A 22,503-nucleotide genomic window follows, 5' to 3' on the forward strand; every position below is an offset into this window, starting at 1 on the left:
TTGAGGCCATAGCAGACAACTTCCATGTGACCCCATTGGACTGGTCAGTGCTAGCTAAAACAACTTTGGAGGCCAATCAGTACCTCCTATGGAGGGCAGAATTCAATGTATTATATGAAAAGCAAACTCCTTTCTAATAATGGCCACTGTTGTGATTCCTCCCATAATCCTGATGTGGTCTCTCAAGACTGAATTTGGGTAGAACAGTGACCTTTAAAGGGAGAGAAATTACAATGAACCCATGAATTAGTTGAGGAACAATTAAGAGCCAGCCATGTGGAACCATCAAACAGCCCTTGGAATTGACCCATTTATATTATTCCCAAAAAGTCTGATAAATAAAGATTTTGATATGATTTATGGACTATCAAAGCTAATTTGCAACCTATGGGGCCCCTTTAACAGGGGCTCCCTTCCTGCATGGTGATTCCGTGAGATTGGCCTATAGTCATTACTGACTTAAAAGACTGATTTTATACTATTCCCCTTGCAGAACAAGACAGAGAAAAATTTGCTTTTATAATACCAGCTATTAATTATGAAAGGACAGCTCACTGATTTCATTGGAAAGTACTTCTCAAGGAATGCTAAACAGTCCTACTGTATCCTGTATCAGTATCATGTAAATCAGTGTTTACTCTCCAGTAGAAAAGAATTTCCTATTTGCAAGATCATCCATTATATGGATGATATTTTACTGGCAACCCCAATGGAGTCAATACTTTTGCATTTATATGCCTCTGTGATAAGGAATACACAGTTAAGAGGCTTAATCATAGCACCTGAAAAGGTACAGTTTTCCTCTCCTTAGAAATATTTTGGATACATACTAACTTCCCAGTCAAAAGGATAGATTGAGTACTGACCACCTACACATCTTAAATGATTATCAAAACTTACTGAGTGATATTAACTGGCTTCACCCCACTTTGGGCATAATTACTGATAAATTACAGAACCTGTTTTCTATCCTAAAGGGCAGTGCAGCCCTGAACTCTCCCCAGCATTTAAGCCCACCTGCATAAAGGGACATTTAGTAAATAGAGCAAGCTGTTTCTCACAGGCAACTTGATTGCATAGACCCAGGATATTTGGTCCAAATTTTTGTTTTTCCTACTAAACATTCCCCAATAGGATTAATAGGACACATGGCCCCAGAGCTACGCTTCCTCGAATGGGTTTTTTGCTCACATATTGTAACAGAAACACTATCCCCCTATATCCAGCTAGTTAGTAAAGTCATCTATGCAGGCTTCAAATGATGCAATCAATTGCAAGCTTATGACTCTGATGTCATAAAAACCCTATGACTATCTCAATAGATGCAGAGAAGGCCTTCGACAAAATTCAACAGTGCTTTATGCTGAAAACCTTCAATAAACTAGGTATTGACGGAACATATCTCAAAATAATAAAAGCTATTTACGACAAACCAACAGCCAATATCATACTGAATGGGCAAAAACTGGAAGCATTCCCCTTGAAATGTGGCACTAGACAAGGATGCCCTCTCTCACCACTCCTATTCAGTATAGTATTGGAAGTTTTAGTCAGAGCAATCAGGCAAGAAAAAGAAATAAAGGTTATTCAGTTAGGAAAGGAGGAAGTCAAATTGTCTCTATTTGCAGATGACATGATTGTATATTTACAAGACCCCCTTGTCTCAGCCCCAAATCTCCTGAAACTCATAAGCAACTTCAGCAAAGTATCAGGATACAAAATTAATATGCAAAAACCACATGCATCCCTATACACCAACAATAGACTGAAGGAGAGCCAAATCAAGAATGAACTGCCATTCACAATTGCCACAAAGAGAATAAAATACCTAGGAATACAAGTAACAAGGAACGTAAAGGACCTCTTCCAGGAGAACTACAAGCGACTGCTCAACGAAATAAGAGAGGACACAAACAGATGGAGAAACATTCCATGTTCATGGTTAGGAAGAATCAATGTTGTGAAAATGGCCATACCGCCCAAAGTAATTTACAGATTCAATGCTATCCCCATCAAGCTACCAATGACCTTCTTCGCAGAACTGGAAAAAACCACCTTAAACTTCATATGGAACCAAAAGAGAGCCCGCATAGCCAAGTCAATTCTAAGCAAAAAGAACAAAGCGGGAGGCATCACACTACTGGACTTCAAACTATATTACAGGGCTACAGTAATCAAAACAGCATGGTACTGGTAGACCAATGGAAAACAGAGATATAGACCAATGGAACAGAACAGAGGTCTCAGAGGCAACACAACATATCTACAACCATCTGGTCTTTGACAAACCAGACAAAAACAAGCAATGGGGAAAGGATTCCCTGTTTAATAAATGGTGTTGGGAAAACTGGCTAGCCATGTGCAGAAAGCAGAAATTGGACCCCTTCCTGACACCTTACACTAAAATTAACTCCAGATGGATTAAAGACTTAAACATAAGACCTAACACCATAAAAACCCTAGAAGAAAATCTAGGCAAAACCATTCAGGACATAGGTGTAGGCAAGGACTTCATGACCAAAACACCAAAAGCATTGGCAACAAAAGCCAAAATAGGCAAATGGGACCTAATCAAACTCACAGCTTCTGCACAGCAAAAGAAACAGTCATTAGAGTGAATCGGCAACCAACAGAATGGGAAAAAATTTTTGCAGTCTACCCATCTGACAAAGGGCTGATATCCAGAATTTACAAAGAACTAAAACAGATTTACAAGAAAAAAACTAACAAGCCCATTCAAAAGTGGGCAAAGGATATGAACAGACACTTTACAAAAGAAGACATACGTGAGGCCAACAAACATATGAAAAAATGCTCATCATCACTGGTCATCAGAGAAATGCAAATCAAAACAACATTGAGATACCATCTCATGCCAGTTAGAATGGCGATCATTAAAAAATCTGGAGACAACAGATGCTGGAGAGGATGCAGAGAAAAAGGAACACTTTTACACTGTTGGTGGCAGCGCAAATTAGTTCAACCTTTGTGGAAGACAGGGTGGCAATTCCTCAAGGACCAGAAATAAAAATTCCATTTGACCCAGCAATCCCATTACTGGGTATATATCCAAAGGATTATAAATCGTTCTGTTTTAAGGACACATGCACACGAATGTTCACTGTGGCACTGCTTACAATAGCAAAGACTTGGAACTAACCTAAATGCCCATCAATGATAGACTGGACAGGGAAAATGTAGCACATATACACCATGGAATACTATGCAGCCATAAAAGATGATGAGTTTGTGTCCTTTGTAGGGACATGGATCAACCTGGAAACCATCATTCTCAGCATACTGACACAAGAACAGAAAATCAAACACTGCATGTTCTCATAGGTGGGTGTTGAACAATGAGAACACATGAACACAGGGAGGGGAGCATCACACACTGGGGTCTGTGTAGGGGAAACAGGAGGGATAACATGGGGAGAAATGCCAGATTTAGGTGTTGGGGAGGAAGGCAGCAAACCACACTGCCATGTGTGTACCTATGCAACAATCTTACATGCTCTTTGTATGTACCCCAAAAACCTAAAATGCAATAAAATAAAATAAAATAAAAAAGAATTCCCTTATTTACAAAACAATTCAAAGCAGTCCTGCCCCTGTCTGTAGACCTTCAGGTAGCACTCTCTGATTATGTGGGCCATATGAAACATGCCTTGCTCACTGACAAACTATTTCAGTTCTTATCTCATACTCCTGTATTCATACCTACAAAGGTAGCCCAATCCGTCATACCTAACGGTTTAACATTTTTTTAGTGATGGCTTTGGTAAAAATGGAAAAGCGGCTATTTGTTGGGAACCACATAACTCCCCTACTCAACCTAGATTTGCTAGCACTCGGAGAACTGAGGTTGGAGCCCTAGTATTAGCCCTGGAAACATTTTCCACTCAGCCCATCAATATTGTTAGTGACTCTGCATACTCTATTTATTTATTGCAGAACCTTGAGACGGTCCTCATTAAGTCTACTCTCGAGCCCACCCTGTTTGCACTTTTTCTTCAACTTCAGCAATTGCTAGATCAATGAACACATCCTGTTTTTGTCACCCATATTTGAGTCCACAGCTCAGTGCCTGGCCCACTGGCTATGGCAATGATCAAGCAGATCTTCAAGATATGACATCACTGCTTTACCAATCACATCAATTTTTCCACCAAAACTGGAGAAATTTAACAATTTAAACTTACCCAAAAACTAGCTAAACAAATTATTTTACAGTGCCCAGATTGCCAGCTTACTGGTTCATCCCCTCCTTCAGGTGTTAACCCTAGAGGTCTACAACCTAATCAGTTAAGGCAAACAGATGTTACACAGGTCCCTGAATTTGGAAAACTAAGATATGTACATTTATCTGTTGATACCTATTCCCAGCTAATTGGCTCTCATGCTCTTCCTGGGGAGTTTGCCTGATATGTCATTAAACATCTACTCTTAACTTTCGCATTTATGGCGTGGCCCACAAAAATTAAAACTGATGATGGTACGGCTTACACCAACTCACAATTTCAACAATTTTGTCACACATGGAACATCCAACATTCCATAGATATCCTGTACAACCCCCAGGGATAGGCCACAGTAGAATGTGCCCACTCCACCGTTAAAAATATGCTCAGAAAACAAAAATGAGGGAATATGATTCAGGACCCTGGAACACTATTAGCACAAGCCTTATTTACCCTTAATTTTTTAAATTTAGATGATAAATTTCAATCAACTATAGAAAAGCACTTTAAAAAAATCGGTCTAGATATAAAACCTTCAGTTTTATGAAAAGATGTAAATAGTAATGTAAGCTGTGCTCAAAATGATTTGCTAACATGGGGAAGATAATATACTTGTGTTCACACCCCTTCAGGTCCTCTTTGGATTCCAGCGTGATGCATCAAACCATGCCATGGCAAGGCTAGGACATAACCTGGTACCAGAAATGAATGAAATGACCCTGCAGGACCCGCAGCCCCGGACGATGTGGCTGCCTCAGACAACACAGGCCCCAGACATTACACTGACGAAGACAACTTGGGAGGCTGAGCAAATTCTGCTCTGGACATAGACACTATTAACTCCAGATAATTTGTTTTTCATTCTCTCACTTTGCCTGCTACCTGCACCTGCTACTCTCTATTGGGCCCATATTTTGGATCTGCCTTTTTTCAGCCCTGTTACTTGGGCTGGCACCCTCTTCACAGCCTCCAACAATGCCTGGCTAAGAGGGATTGACATACTCCCTGTAGGGTCTCTCATTAATGGCACACATTGGACTGAGGTGCCAGGTAATACTACTTACCACTCCACTATCCTCCCACTATGTGTAAGTTATAAAAGTTCTAACCCTTACTGTGTACCTGCCTAAACACAATTATGGCTACATCATGGCAATCAAATGCCTTCACATTCTTGGTTGCAGGTAGCCTCAAAGTGAGCAACGCAACCACTGCCACTTTCCCCGACATTCCTCCCTGTGCAAAGAACCAAGCCTGGAAAGTAATGGATTTCACTTTGGCTAGGAGGACTGTCCTGGGGGACAAGCCCATAGCTTCCAGTGAGGAAATTATAACATCATAGACTGGAGCCCCCACGGCCATTTGCAGGCTAACCATACTGATGTCTGTGTCCACTGTAGCATCAATCAGTTTTGTAGGCACAACTTGTTCCCCTATGATTTGGGCTGATGGGGGAATGGGATATCCCAGACTCCAATTAGAGTCCATGCCACCCCAAGACACTTTATGATGCCTGGGATATTCTAGCACCACCCTTAAAACCTGGCATGGGAAATATCAAAATTCCAGTAACAATTATACTATGACCTTTATTCATAATCAGAGAGATCAGTGCCTTATTTACACTACCTATCCATATGATTTCTTTAGGGAACCAATATTTCCGTAACACTCCGAAACTCCAAGTTTGTGACCCAAGTGCAAGGACAGGCTTGATTCACCTCATGTATGACTAATTACAATATATCTAATTTAAATATTACTAGTGTCAAGGTATTAAGGAAACAGTCTAAGGCATTCCTACCAGTCAATTTGACACACGACTGGCAAGGCTCCTCTGCTCCTGCCACCTTAGAATGTGCCCTGTCCCAGCTCAGACACAAAAGATTCATAGGTACATTTATAGCCTTTGTAGTCTCTGCCATAGTCATCCTAGCTACTGCTAGTGTTGCTGTTGCATCGGTTACTGAAGCAGTATAAACAGCTACCTTTGTGGACAGGTTGGCCAGAAATGTGTCTAATGAACTTCTCCTACAGTAGGATATAGACCAAAAAATTCTTACATGCCTGCAAGCCCTCAAGGCTGCCATGGAGTATGTAGGAGAATGACAAGAGGCACTGGCATTCCAGCAACAATTAAACTGCAACTGGGAGCATAAGCATATTTGTGTCACCTCTCTACCATGGAATCAATCAATGCATCATTGGGATGAGGTGAAACAACGCCTCTGGGGAACTTTATGTGATAAGTAAACAGCAGACATAAAGCCACTTAAAACTAAAATTCAAGAATCCCTAAACACCATAAATCTTCACATCCAACAAACAGCCATATGGAAGGATGGGCAAGAACATCTCTCCTGGATAGACCCTCACTCCTGTGAGGCACTCCTCAACTGGAAAAGAATATTACTGATTATACTCATGTTTGTCTCATGTTAGTTACTAATTCTGGGATGCAAAGCCAAAAACGAGCTGTAACCATTACGCCTGACAAACTTGTTGCTGCACACATCTATACTCTTCAATCAACAAAACCTGATGCAAAAAATAGAAAAAGGGGAGATGTAGGAGATTGGTTAGGGTGGTGGGAGAAGCGATAGGGAAAGATGCAAACCTGGAAAGGTTTTGCAAAGCTTCAGGGGAGAATAAACTGAAGGCAGCTGTTCTCTTACCCTGAGGCAAAGGGCAAGGAGTAGGTACAACGGAATGTAGGGGCATTTATCTAAATATGCTTGTTTACTTCTGTTGTCAGGAAACTGACTTTTGATCATCCGCACACGAGACTGCTCCCTGGAAGGGGGAACGACAATGTTAATTACCTACAGATTGTGTTGGCTCCAGCCTTTTGGTAGTATGTCTGTGCTAAACAAAAGCTAGCAGCTGCAGCTTATCAAAACTGCTCACTCTGCCTGCAGTCCCCTAGTGGCTCTTACACTGCATACCTGTGTCTGTGTACTCCTATCATGCATCGTCACTCAGCCAGGGTCTGCAAGACAGACCTGACATAATAGACAGCCAAACCATGAGTGATCTCCCATTCACAATTGCCACAAAGAGAATAGAATACCTAGGAATACAAGTAACAAGATGTGAAGGACCTCTTCAAGAAGAACTACAAACCACTGCTCATGGAAATAAGAGAGGACACAAACAAATGAAAAACATTCCATGCTCATGAATAGGAAAAATCAGTATCATGAAAATGGCCATACCGCCCAAAGTAATTTATAGACTTAATGCTATTCCCATCAAGCTATCATTGACTTCTTTACAGAATTAGGAAAAACTACTTTAAATTTCATATAAAACCAAAAAAAGAGCCTGTATAGCCAAGACAATCCTAAGCAAAAAGAACAAAGTGGGAGGATCATGCTACCTGACTTCAAACTATGCTATAAGGTTACAGTAACCAAAACAACAGGTACCGAAACAGATGTACAGACTAATGGAACAGAAAAGAGGCCTCAGAAATAATGCTACACATCTACAACTATCTGATCTTTGACAAATCAGACAAAAACAAGCAATGGGGAAAGGATTCCCTATTTTATAAATGGTTTTGGGAAAACTGGCTAGTCATATGCAGAAAACTAAAACCTTCCTTACACCTTATACAAAAACTAACTCAACGTGGATTAAAGACTTAAACATAAGACCTAAAACCATAAAACCCCTAGAAGAAAACCTAGGCAATACCATTCAGGACATAGGCATGGGCAAAGACTTCATGAGGAAAACACCAAAAGCAATGGCAAGAGATGCCAAAATAGACAAATGGGATCTAATTAAACTTAAGAGCTTCTGCACAGCAAAATAAACTATCATCAGAGTGAACAGGTAGCCTAAAGAATGAGAGAAAATCTTTGCAATCTATCCATCTGACAAAGGGCTAATATCCAGAATCTACAAAGAACTCATACAAATTTACAAGAAAAAAACAACCTCATCGAAAAGTGGGTGAAAGATATGAACAGATATTTTTCAAAAGAAGACATTTATTCAGCCAATAAACATATGAAAAAAAATCTCATCTCATCACTGGTCATTAGAGAAATGCAAATCAAAACCACAATGAGATACCATCTCATGCCAGTTAAAATGGTGATCATTAAAAAGTCAGGAAACAACAGATGCTGGAGAGAATGTGGAGAAATAGGAATGCTTTCACACTGTTGGTGGGAGTGTAAAATTAGTTCAACCATGTATAAGGCAGTGTGGCAATTCCTCAAGGATCCAGAACCAGAAATACCATTTGACTCAGTATTTTCATTACTGGTATATACTCAATGGATTACTAATCATTCTGTTATAACGACATATACACACGTATGTTTCTTGCAGCACTGTTCACAATAGCAAAGATTTGGAACCAGCCCAAATGCCCATCAATGATACACTGGATCAAGAAAATGTGGCACACAAATACCATGGAATACTATGTAGCCATAAAAAAGGATGAGTTCATGTCCTTTGCAAGGACATGGATTAAGCTGGAAACCATCATTTACAGCAAACTTACACAGAAAGAGAAAACCAAACACCACATGTTCTCACTCATAAGTGGGAGTTGAATAATGAGAACACATGGACACAGGGAGGGGAACATCACACACTGAGGCGTGTCAGGGGGTGAAGGGATAGGGGAGGGATAACATTAGGAGAAATACCTAATGTAGATGACAGGTTGATGGGTGCAGCAAACCACCATAGCATGTGTATACCTCTTTAACAAACCTGCACATTCTGCACATGTATCCCAGAACTTAATGTATAATAAAAAATAAATGAATAAAATACAATAAATGTAATTCAGAAAAAGAAAACGTTCTTATAAAAGATTTCAAATAAATACGAGTTGTCCTTTTCTTTATGTTTTGGTATAACTCATAATTAAAGCCATTTAAGTTTTACTTTGTGTGCATGTGTGAATATGTATTTGATGGGCTTAAAAATAGTTATATAATCAGTGATGTAGTTTTTTCATTACTCTTGATAAAATATAACATTCTAAATTATCTTCATTGACATTTTTACATTTGTTAGAAAACACTAGTTTTATTCTATTTTTCTACACTTTATTATAATGACTTCACTTTTTTTTTTCTTCATTGATGTTAACATGAGCTGATCTATTTTGTCAGTTTGCTCAAAAACAATCTATTGGTTTTGTTGATTATTTATTTTCTATCTCATTGAATTTATACTTATCTATGTTGGTTGCATTCTATTTCTTTTTTTCCTTTTTAATTGCAAATATTCTTTTCAGATTTCAGAATTTTCCCCTTACTTTAGTCCTCAGCCTTAAGTGACATTCTAGTAAATTTTAAATTTACTTATTTATTTGTTTGTTTATTTTTGAGATGGAATTTCACTCTTGTTGCTCGGGCTGGAGTGCTATGGCTCAATCTCATCTCACTGCAGCCTTCACTTCCTGGGTTCAAGTGATTCTCCTGTCTCAGCCTCCCAAGTAGCTAGGATTAGAGAAACCTGACACCATGCCTTTTTAGTAGAGTCAGGGCTTCACCGTGTTGTCCAGGCTGGTCTCGAAGTCCTGGTCTCAGGTGATCCACCTGCCTTTGCCTCCCAAAGTGCTGGAATTATAGGCGTGAGCTACCACACCTGGCTAAATTTATTTTTAACATTTTTTTTTTTAATCTTATGCTTTTGCTTAAGATAGAGTATATGAACGGTAGCACTCACCATCACATGATCTTGTTTCTAACATCTGCTCTGGGCACAGATGCTGATTCTCTAGTTCTTGTATAATCACCGCTCTGGATCGGACCTGTATTCCACCAAAGCCTAGATCCTCACCATTCACACAAGTCAGCTGACACAGGCTCCAGGAAGACCAGTCCTTCAAATAACAGTCACCTGGAAAACACAGGTTTGTAATTTACACTCATATCCACAGAGAAATCCAGGCAGATATTCATTTTAATTCCAACCCCACTGGGCAGTGTTTTTAGCTATGCCAGTCATACATAATGTTTATAAGATTTAAGCATTTAATGCTTGCAAATTTATATGTATTTGTATAACTGTCTATAGATATTGTTATTTTCTGCATAGCTATTACTGGTCTATATGTTGCTTAATGATATCAATGGTAAACTGTGGCAGACAGAAACTCATTCACTATAATTCAGCCCTCCTTAGGATACAACAAACATTTGATCCAAACCTACTGCCACTCTTGTCATGATCATAGCAAAGTGGTTTATTACACGTGAGGTACACACAAAGCCTAAATATAAACAGAATTTGTCTTCTAGGTATTCACAATTTTCAAAAAGTTTGAAGTTCAAGACTGACTAAGCTGGCTTTATGTTTCATTTCTGTTTCTTCCCAGAGGAGTGGCGGTGAGAGAGGCAATCAAGCAGTTGCAGTACTGGAAATAATGCGATTTCCTTTGATCTACATCTTGAAATCACTTCTCTTTAAAATATTTATTAAGTTTAATAAACATGTAAAATGATCACATATCATAAATGCACAGATAGCTGAATTTCGACAATCTGATTGTAACATGTGATCAACACCCAAATCAAGGAACAAAACATTCCCAGATCTCAGAACCCTCCCTCGTGTGATATATGAAATCATACCATATGTACTTTTTTTGTGTCTGCCTTCTCTCATTTATGTTTGTGAGATCCAGCATACATTTATGAAGTTCTAGTTTGTTCCTTCTTACTACTGTACTTTGTTCCATTGTGTGAATATATCAGAGCTTAGATACCCATTCTACTACTGATGGGCATGTGGGGAGTTGTACATTTTTCCTATCATTATTGCTGTGAACATTTTAGTACAAGTCTTTGGATGAGATTATATATGCATTTCTGTTGGGTTTGTAACTAGGAGTGCATTGTTTATCCATGCTTCTAGCATCTTAAGAACAGAAAAGATTTTATGAAATATGACCTTTCCATTAACCCATTCATTTTTCAGAATGACTGCTTAGTAATACTCTTCAGAGTACACAGTTAATTATGATAGACCCAAATTCACAAGGGTTTCTTATCACTTATTTATTCTAGCCTTGTCATATGAATAATTCATACTGCCTTATATTATGCTGAAGGTGACTGGTATTAGCACAAAGTTGCTTGGAGATGTGATTAATGGAAAAACTTCTTGTGTCATGCCTAAGAAGTCCAGGGAAGATATGAATTATTGACTAAAAGATATATACATAATAGTAAAATGGAGTGATTTTTGTAGACTTATTAAAAAGAATGTAATTGATACTCCTGAAGTACAAATGGTTCTACTAAATTTTAGAAATGCAAAGGAAAAAGCAACTAGAAAGAATTTCTAATTAGTCTGAGAAAGTTTTAGTAATCCTTTTATTTCCTAGGAAGTGTCACTTTGGGGTTACGCAGTTTTTAATGATACAGGAAAACAGCTAAAGTTTAAAAAATTCATATCAATATGAAAGTAATATAATTTTACCTCAGTGATTGAAAACTACATGGAAAGAAAACATATCTTTTTACCAACAGGCTTTATCTCTGCGGCAGTCCACATTTAGCATCATTTATTTTGCAACAAAACTTAATAAATCTTTTAATGATATTCTGTGACTTATGTAATTATCTCCCCAAAGTAATACATGTCGGGCTTCAAAGATTTAATAACAGCAAATGAGAGTGAGATACTTTCTTGTTCTAAACACACTTTTCTATTTTGACCATGTAAACCATTGTAATAACAATAAAATTGCCCTATGCCTGCCAAAGATATGATAATTAAACACATGAAATGTATTTCCTAATTCAGTATTCGAGTCTTTAAGGCTTATTAGTACACATATTGCTAGCTTTCGAAACCCATCATTAGAGAAAACTAGCAAGAGAGCAACTGAAACGAATATATTGTAATTTACAAGAGAAGAGCAGCCTCCTCCTAGATTTGCAATTACTTTAATTAAAACAGTGTGTTTGTCCTGTTCTGTATTATAATGGGATCCTGTAATTTTCCTTCACATCATTTTCCACAGATTATAATCTTATGTTTATGTCACTATTAGATTAGCAATTGTTTCTTCCACTAGAAAGTAAGCCGTACAAGGACAGGGTCTGTTGGTCTTCACTGTATCTCTGGCCTCAAGTCCAAGGACTGACCTGTAATTACATTTGGTAAATAACAATCGAATGAGTGGGTAATTTTCCTGCAGGAAGTATAATGAAACCATGTGGGGAGTGTCCATAGTAAGGCATACACCACTGTCTGACAAGGATGCCAGTTCTGCTCAATGGTGTGGATGTCATCACAATCCTATTATTGGTGCTGGAGATTTGGTTTTGGAACAGGTAGGCCTTACAACTTTTAGCGTTGGTCACTTTTTGTTGCCTCTGTGGCCGTTCAGTACATTGAGGTCCAAAGGTTTAGTCTTTGACCCTGCCTGGAGGTGTCACCTGCTGCCACAGCCTCAGGCTGGGTCTGCAGTGAAGCAAAATGATTTTATTAAATTGAATTGTGTGTGAGATCTTAAATGATAGCAGACCAGTTTCAGCAGCAGGAAATGAAAGAAGGGAATTGCTGGATCGGCAAAAGGATATTATTGGCAAGTGTGGGAATGTCTGAACAGCAATACTTTGCCTGGCTTTAGGAAGTCAGGATTTCTTTTTCCTTTTTTTTTTTTTTTTTTGAGAGGAAGTCTCACTCTTGTCACTCGGGCTAGAGTGCAATGGCACGATTTCGGCTCACTGCAAACTCTGCTTCCCAGGTTCAAGTGATGCTCCTACCTCAGCCTCCCAAGTAGCTGGGATTACAGGCATCTGCCACTATGCCTAGCTAATTTTTAGTAGAGATGGTGTTTCACTATGGTGGCCAAGCTGGTCTTGAACTCCCAACCTTGTGATTCACTTGCCTCGGCCTCCCAAAGTCCTGGGATTACAGGTGTGAGCCACTGCGCCTGGCCGAGAGTCAAATTTTCTTTTATTTTTTTTTACATTTTATTTTTTATTGTGATAAGACCATTTAATATGAGATCTACCCAGTTAACACATTTTTAAGTTTACTATACAGTATTGTTAACTACAGGCTCTATGTCTTACAACTGATCTCTAGAACTTACTCACCTTGCATAGCTGAAACTTTACACTCATTGAGAAGAAGCTGCTTTGCAGGGACTCAATCCCATTTATAAATTTTTGTTAATATATGTTATTCACTTTAAAAATTTTCTTAAATCACATCCTTTTATCTAGAAAATATGTTTTATGCTCCATTATCTTTCTGCCAAATCCTTAATTTTTGAAGTCTTATTCACAAAAAATAGTTTACAAGAGATACAATTTTTACATCATAATTATAAGCAAATTGGGAGAATATAAATTTTCTATTTGGGGATAAAATACAGGTAATTCATTTTCAATCTGCTCATTTCCAGTCCACTAACAAATTATTGCTCCTATATATTTTTCAAGGATGGGTGGCATATTTGGACATTCAATTTCCCCTACAATTCTCTGCATCAAGCCCAAAGTCATAACTATTAGCTTATCACTGTCTGCCATTTTTCCTATACTGTTTGATACACAACATTTCTGCATGCACCCATTGTGTCTAACACTGAATCAGAACAGCATCTTTCAGAAGTTTCCTCCATACTGTTATTTTGTCTTCTAGTTGCAGATAATCTCTTTCTCACTGAAGACTTTACTAATTATTGTTCTATATTTTACGTTTTAACTACATTTATCTAGGCGTGAGTTTGTTGTTGATTCTAACCTGAACCTAGTTTAAGCTCTTATTGTGAGGACTTAATCTGTTTTTGGCCATTAAGTGTTTAAACACTGGTCTCTCTTTATTCTCTTCTGGAAATCCCAAATAAGTTATGTTTTATCCTTATTTTCTCAACTTTTATTTCATACCTTTCCTGTGGAGCTTGGGCTTAAGGCCTTAATCTCCGTCTCCTGCATATATTAACACTCCAGAGGGTGTTGAGAGGGGCCACATGGGAGGCGTGGACTTCATCCCTACCTGACAGTAATAAGGCAGTACCCCTTTCCCCATGGGCATAGTGTTCAACTGTTGGCATAGATACTACCAAATAATAAGACTCTTGACCTCCTGTAACTTATACTTTATATGCAACCTGTCATGGCTCTTGTCCTAGGGAAAAATAATCAGAATATGAATTCTCTTTTGCTGTTGTTACCTGGGCAAGGCTGGGTGCAGGTTTCCTCCAGAACCATGTTTTTATTACCATCTATAATGAGTTCAATGTCAGCACAGAATTCCTCATCCACCACTTTGCTGAAATCATCCGCTGACCCATCACTTACTACACAAGAAATGTTCCTTGTTCTGGTCCCTTCTCCACACTGGGCCTCCTGGAATGGAGGAAGAAATAACTAATTAGAAAAAGAGAAATAATACTTCATTAGAAAGCTCATCACTTAGTCATCTCTGCACCACTGACTTTGATTTATGAAGATTTAGAGAAGCACTTGAAACCCTAGGGAAGAAGCCCTATAGGGCACTAGCAGTAAAGCATACTTTGAACAATTTGTTTCTTTTCTAGCTAAAGGCAGGAAAATAAATCTTTATTAAAATGAAACAGTCTCCAAAGGATTTTAAAAGTACAGGGCAGGGAATGTTTGTTATCAAACTAATTAATTGGTTATAAAATGGCAAGGCACATAAAATTTTAAGAAGCTTGTCATCTGTAAGCTCTGAAACCAAGTCTCTGCAGATAAAGAGTACACACTTCCTTACAACTTCTTGAGAATTTATACCTGCACTTGGCATGGAGACCACTGGCCATATTGCCACCGATAACAAGGCTTCACTGGGCAGGGTTTGGACTGGTCCATCAGGGAAGGGCAAGGTCTTCCATCACCCTGAAAGGGCTGGGTCACTGTTCGTCTTCGGATCATTTTTCCTTTAAGACAAACAAAGTGATGCAACTTTAATGATATGTTATGGTTTTGCAAGCAGATATCTCATTGGGAGAAGGCATCACAGTGATATCTCCTGAGGAGATCCAGGAACAAGTAAGGCTTACATCTTTTGGAAAGAAAACCTATTCAACCTTTCTGAAGATTATCTGACATGGCTTAAAGCAAGATGGATATTGTATTTCATATTCCTTGACCATTAGCCTAATGTGAGTTATGCATGGTACAAACAAACCTGTGAGGCCACATGTTTGAGAACATTCTGACCAAGGAGACCAATCAGAAAGCTGACAGTTCACAGGGCATTCCACCACGCAGGACGTGTTCATCTGCCAGTTCTTCTCCAGGCCCAGCTGGAAGAACAGAACTAGATCAGTATGTATATTGTAAATCTGGGGAGGGAGTCAGAGAACGAGGAGACAAGAGAGAAGAGAAACGGAGAAAAAGCAAGCCACATAACAGAATAAAATGGTACCTGGGGGACAAACATCCAAATTATTAAAAGTATAAAGTGGTTGGACCCAGGAGAGTGGAAGTTAGGGGCACAGGATGAAAGAAGGGGCCCACTGACTCTATCCTTATGTATTGTTTGAGTATTTCCAATAAACAATGAAAAAAGTAGATTTAGTCTCCAATTTGGTTGAATTTCCCTAAATGGGGAACAAATAAATATAAGCATAAATACTTTGCATTAGCTAAACACCAATAATATCAGTATTTTGATCTACAATTGTATCTTAAAATTGTACTTATTTTTATGTATGGTAAATTGAAAAGCAAAAGGAAAAGGTTCTAAACACAAAATGCTACTCAAAACTAACGATATTCATGAATTAAAATAATATAAACTATCAGCTATATTTTTAATAAAGAAATATGGGTCACCAAAGTTTTGATTATGAATATCTTACGTGAATTTTTTTAAAACAAAGATTTTCACTTCTAAAACTTAACAACTAACTGTGGTATAATTCAGTTACTCTGGTGTCAGACCCTCTCATCAGATAAAAATGTGCCATTTTGTTGGCATTTGGGTTCCATTACCGATCATTTAAATATTCTGCTTTAAAACTATAAGATGATGTTTCAAATTCTTCTGCTGTACTTTCCAACGTTTAAAATGTCTAAGGTATAAAATATCACTGAAATAGGAAAATGTCAGCTGGGTGCGGTGGCTCATGCCTATAATCCCAGCACTTTGGGAGGCATAGGTGGGCAGATCACCTGAGAGCAGCCTGGCCAGCATGGTGAAGTGTAACCTCTACTGAAAAAAGCTAAAAATAAAAAATTAGCTTGGAGTGGTGGTACATGACCATAGTCTCAGCTACTCGGGAGGCTGAGGCAGGAGAATTGCCTGAACCCAGGAGGTAGAGGTTGCAGTGAGCTGAGATAGCGCCACTGCACTCCAGTCTGGGCAACAGAGTGAGACTCTGTCTCCAAATGAAAAAAAAAAGAAAAAGAAATAGAAGAGCTTATTAGGAGAATATGAATTTTTAAAACTAGTAATTCTTGGAATTTCCAAGACCTTTTTTATTTCCGCATGAAAGAGAAGTTTACGTTTTCTAATTTATACAGCAGATAATGGCAAACGAGAAATTTTTTGAAACATGTTGTTTCAAATATAGCTTTTAGCTCTATGTTACTCATAGAGAGATCAGATCAAAGCTTTGTGTAAACATCTCTCTGCAGGCACTCCCATTATATTCTATACGAGTAATACTTGACAAAGCTGAGTATTTGGTATGAAAACTAACATATCACTCAACTGAAGCCTCATAAAGCCTCTTAAAAGTCATGGGAGGTAGGAGATAGGAATCTTGAAGTGATATGATAAAAATAATATGTTACATTTAAGGTAAATAATAGTTTCATGGGGAGAGTTTGAATCACACAATTCAATTATTACTGACTTACGTATCTACTACTTAGACATTTTAGCCCTGTACTACTGTTTTCCTTACATTGATTAGCTCTCTTTTAATTCTCTCTCTCATTTACCTAAACATACGTGTCTAAATAAATTAAAGAAGAAATCTATTCAAAAATCTATGAAATAGGAAAGAAGAAACCAATTTCTGGGTATCCGATGTGTAAATGTCTGAAAAACACTAAAGATAAAAATACTACATGATTGCTAGTTGGGTTTAACTCTAATTTTCCTCTTTGTTGGATAATAATGCCATCTTTCTTTGCGGCTGTCAGGGAAGCAGCAAGTGTTACCTACTGCTGTGGCACTGAATGCAGGGTTCGCGCAGTCAAATTTTAAGTCTTGAAGACAGTGTTTGCTCGGACGTTAAAACTGGAGTCCCTAATCGTCCTGAAGCATTCAAATATTATAATATTTGCATGTGAGCTTAATATGCAGACTCCCATATAATTAAAATTAGTTATTTCCTGGCTGTTTACTCATATTTAAGAAATCAAGAATCCTGTTTACAGCTTTGTCCTTTAGTCATATGAAAGAGTTTAAAATTGGTCATGTATGCTTTGGTTTCAGTGTTCACAAAGCTCTGAGTTAGTTATTTTATATTTCACCCTACCAAGGAGGGCATTTATGTTTGCAAAAAAAGGATGTACTAATCAACTAGAAGTAAAGCTCTCCAGCCACTATATGGCTATTATCTTCATTAATACTGCTGCTATTCTTATAATGGTTATATTGCTTCAATGTTATTGGTTACAAAACCAAAATGATTCAAGTGTGAAATTTCCAATTATTCAAATGTAAATAATGAATAGATTAAGTTTTAAGGTTATAGCAGGAGGCATTTATTAACTAAACAAATTTGTTTTCAACACATGTGAGCACTCTGCTGGGATTTAAGAAAGTTAAGTTAGGTCTGCATGATAAGTATATCAAATGAATTAAAATATTTCTGTTTAGAATTTTCCCCTAGGTGTTGGAACAATTCACTGTGGGCTTATAATAACCCCAGGATGTGTAGACAGAAGACATGGTGACCATGTATATTAAACTCTAATGAGGTTACAAACTCCTTCTCGTTTACTCCAGATCTATTAAGGCTCCTGCTTATCTTGATTGGTATATGACCCAGGGACCTCAAATGCATGGAGAGTCAATATTTGTCATGTTTTTGATATAGAAATCAGACAAAATTATTAAAACATGAAGTGTTTCATAAAAACTAAGAAAGGCCAATATGTGTTCTCACATTTCAGAAGCTCACATCTAGATATGATGACATTGCTTTGATCAATCAGATAATTACCAGTTACAATTCTCTGTACCTAGAAGATAGTAATGACAGACTTCATTCCTTTGTTTGAATTTGAGGCTCTCAATCAGACCGGACTGCTTAGATGCCCACAGCTGGGTATTAGATCCTAATATCAAAATCTGCTAGGAAACCACATGTGAGCAATGTTTAGCAACAAACAGAATAAATGATGGACCTTGGCAGGTGTCCTAGGCACTACACAAAATTCACATCAAATTACAAAAGATGATACGTAGTCTGATTAAGATTTATTGCTTTTATTCACCTTGACTACTTATTGTTCCCTAAGCATTTCTTTCAGAATAGGCTAATTACTATGCTACCTTTGGGCGCCAAGCAGAAGAAAATACAGAAAATTACGTGTAGGGATCAGTGGTGTTAGGCATTGCATCTTTTCAAGAACATACTTAGCAGCCTGCGAATAGCGCAGAAAACATCTGCTGGCAATGAGCTGCATGCAGCACGGGTCACTTGGCTCAGCATGCACTGAAGTTATTAGGGAAGAATTTACTCACAAAGATATAACACTAAATCCACCCACCTCTTCACAATATTTCAGGTCAACTGACTTGCCATCACTTCGAACACAATCCAACATCCTTGTTTTAATTCCATTTCCACAAACTGCCTTCTCACTCAGCTGACATGTACTCCAGTCTGAAAAAAGGAAGCCCATCAGAACAGAAGGCTCAGTATGAAACAGATTTCAAATGAAACTCTGATGACCCGAATCCCATATTTAATTCACAACTGCTTCCTAAGCCCCATAATCAATCATCCCCCATTCAGAGCATATGGGTCTCAGCTTTGAACATATCAGGAGTCAAATGGAATTGCTGGGGTTGCACATGGCTACAGGGTTTATTCTTAAAGGCAGATGCCTACTTGAAAATCTTGATAGCCGTTTAGTGACATTGTAAAAATGGCTTTGACCTGCAGATCAATGTCACTTAAAAACTTTTTTTCCCAATAAAAATATTTAAAATCTTTGCATTACTTCTATTTTAGCAAAATAATCATAATTGTGACAGATGGTACTTTATGTAACTATATTCAAATAAAACATTATATATTTTACTTCTTGTCTATATTTATAATGCATAAAAATGCATACATTTATTAGAGTGATAAAAATCACTTTGGCCATACTTATTTCTCTTACATCTTTTGCAAAATAACTCGTTCATCTCTTTTCACTGGGTAACATAGTACATCCCTGATAACTTTGATTTGTTTTGTATCATCAAAGGAAATTGAAGAGAAAAACCAAAAGAAACAAAAGGCCAGTGTGACCTTTAATGTGTCATTGTACAGTCTCTTGAGTTTGTTTCAGAGTGAAAATTACTTGGGAAAAATTCCAAAGTAAGCTTTGGTGTTGTCTCAAATCATATGAACTCTTTCCTAGAGTATGCATCTTGATGGTATTAAGTGAGATTTAGGGGAAAAATGCAAATACTAATAAACTTGTTTTTCTGAAAATACTCATCTACTTTTCTTTATCTGTACCTTTTATAGCATTGATTTATAATCTTTGGTAAGTTTAAGATTGCTGACATTTTTGTATCAAACTAATCATGTTTATAAACTGCCCACACCTCAAGAATTGTTGCCCTAGTATGTTTTAAACAATTAAGCATCTTCTGAAAAAGACATTTTTGAGTAAATCTGATACCTGTGCCAAAAATATTTCTTTTAGATTCACCTCCCCATAGTGAGAGGCTGTCTTACATAGGAACACTTAGCATATTCACAACCTACTTTAAGGGCTAATGTCTGTGAGACATTTTTATTTCCTCTATCTTAGTGTTTACTAAAAAAACAGATAAATGTTTGTCATTTAATAAGTAATTCTTTCTGGGACAATAAGTAGCATGTCCAAAAGGCACACAGATGGAGATGAACTACGCTGACGGGAATGCTTCAGAGCTAACAGGCACGGCATTTGGACTTAACTCTGTGATCAGATGACGATCCATGTACCTGTTACATTATAATCATAGTGGTAGCAGTTTTTGTTCAGGTTACAGGGTTCCTGCTCAACAGCATCAGGGCAGGATCTTCCTTCATCAGCTGGCTGTCTGATGGGATCAGCTGACCTTTGCCGGAAACTGCTTTGATTGCAAGGCTTAAAAAGAACATTACAAATTCTCAGAAAGGTGAATACTCAGCTAAACAACTATTATATTAGAGACAGCACTGGAGCAGGAGTTAGAACATTCAGGCCACTGGCTAACTCAAGACAAGTCGGTCAACCTCATTATGCCTCAGTTGTTCACTGTATAAAATGAATTGTTGAATGAGATTTTGATGTACCATCTAGCTCTAAGATGCCATGTATCAAATGCTAATACACACATCACCTCACATCTGTACAAATACACACATATGGTGGTCATATTAATTATTACAGAATGCGAATTATATCAAGTTCTATGTATGTTATTATATAGTTATATAATTATATGTTTGTGGATTATGTATAGTCTTTTGGACCTTAAAAAATGACATTTTAAGAATAACTTTAAATGACTAGGTCTTAGTAAGTTTTCTTTTCCTGATGCACACATATAAATGCACAAAAACAATTCTAAATTCTAATTTTAATTATTAATTTAGAACTGAAAAAAAAAAAAAGTTCTAAGCCCTGCAGCTGACCAAATGGACCCCCTCTTGGCCATAGGGACCACAGAGAAACCCTGAAAACTGAGTTCTTGGCATTTAGGCTTTCTTCCTTGAGGGTTATACAGAAACCAGACCTTTGGAAAAATGCACTCCATACCTCATCAACCAATTGTCTTGAAACTGCCTTTGCAAAAATTACAACAGTAAGAAAATTATTGCAGTAAAAGAGATCTGCTCTAACCCACACTCATCTTGCTCTTTCCTTAATTATTCCTGGGTTTGGGGGCTGAACTAACTTCAAGATATATTTAGTGTATAGTTTAAATGATAACAGGCCTTTCTGCAAACTCAAATGCCTTTGTAAAGCTACTGAAAGGCCATCAGGCTGGGAGAGGAGAGGGATCTGAATTCTGCTAAGGTGTAGACATAAATGACTCCTAGCAACTCCTGCAGGCAACACCACTATCGTTGATTGGCCTTTTGAGATGTCCTTTCAGGTTTTTTGCATGGGTAACACCCAGGGCTCTACCTGGACCTGCCAACCCAGTTCCTGTGGCCCCACACTGAAGAACTCAGCCCACAGGAGTTCAGCTTTGACCACCTGTGATTTCATTTCTGCCCCAGCCAATCAAGCACCCATTACCTGGCAGCCCCACCCCTTCCCCCAAACTGCCTTTGAAAAATCCCTACCTAGGAGCTTTACATGAGACTGATTTGAGTACTAACTCCATCTTCCATGTGGCATGGTTGGCCTCATGTCTATTAAACTCTTTCTTTACTGTAATACCCTGGCCTTTGTGCAGCAGGCAGGAAGAACCCCTTGGGTGGTTACAGCCTGATCCTACCTCTCCCTTTTATGTTTGCAACAAAATAACCAACCAGCATTTCGTCCTAATAGGAAACCACTGATCATGGAGTTGTTCTGGACAGTCCATGGAGGATGTACAGTCAGGGTTTCTGTGACCTTTCACCTTTTGACATTAGAGCACTGAAAACTCACACTTGGATCATGCTAATGCCACCATTTTTGGTACATGGGACATATAAGAGGGGCATAAAGCTCGATCGAACATGCATACTTTTCTGTTTATAAATATTCATGACTCCTCATATAACTTATTAAATATGTATATTTGGCCACCCTGCTTAACACAAATTATTGTTCCCTTTGCCATTCCCTAGAAGTGTCTGTTTTGAGCTTCTGGCTGGCAGCTATCAGAGTGGCCACCTTGCAGGCTATAACCCTTTATGAGATGTAAAGTTCTCCTTTCCAAATTTATGACTGTGTCATTCTTCAGCTGACAACAATCTAAAAAGACTGGCTTGCCATTCGTCTACTGGTACAGTCTTCTGAAAACAATTGGCTTCTAAAGACAGGAAGAAACCAGGAGCAAGCCCCCTTGGATTTTTTTTTTTTTTTTTTTTTTGAGACGGAGTCTCGCTCTGTCACCAAGCTGGAGTGCAGTGGTGCGATCTCGGCTCACT

The 22,503-nt window shown here is 38.0% G+C and overlaps 1 protein-coding gene across 1 annotated transcript in view; it reads right to left on the minus strand.

Moving 5' to 3' along the window:
- The window catches only part of THSD7A (thrombospondin type 1 domain containing 7A), a 493,191-nt gene that overhangs the window by 27,969 nt on the left and 442,719 nt on the right, over positions 1-22,503 (minus strand). Inside the window, exons 18-23 of the mRNA XM_017525230.2 lie at positions 20,377-20,521; positions 18,938-19,053; positions 15,393-15,510; positions 14,996-15,141; positions 14,416-14,590; positions 9,945-10,118 (exon numbers count right to left, since the gene is read on the minus strand). Coding sequence (XP_017380719.1) covers positions 9,945-10,118; positions 14,416-14,590; positions 14,996-15,141; positions 15,393-15,510; positions 18,938-19,053; positions 20,377-20,521 — 874 coding nt within the window. The remainder of the gene's footprint in view (positions 1-9,944; positions 10,119-14,415; positions 14,591-14,995; positions 15,142-15,392; positions 15,511-18,937; positions 19,054-20,376; positions 20,522-22,503) is intronic.

This window comes from Cebus imitator, unplaced genomic scaffold, assembly GCF_001604975.1.
Source record: "Cebus imitator isolate Cc_AM_T3 unplaced genomic scaffold, Cebus_imitator-1.0 Scaffold37, whole genome shotgun sequence".
Lineage (NCBI taxonomy): Eukaryota > Metazoa > Chordata > Mammalia > Primates > Cebidae > Cebus > Cebus imitator.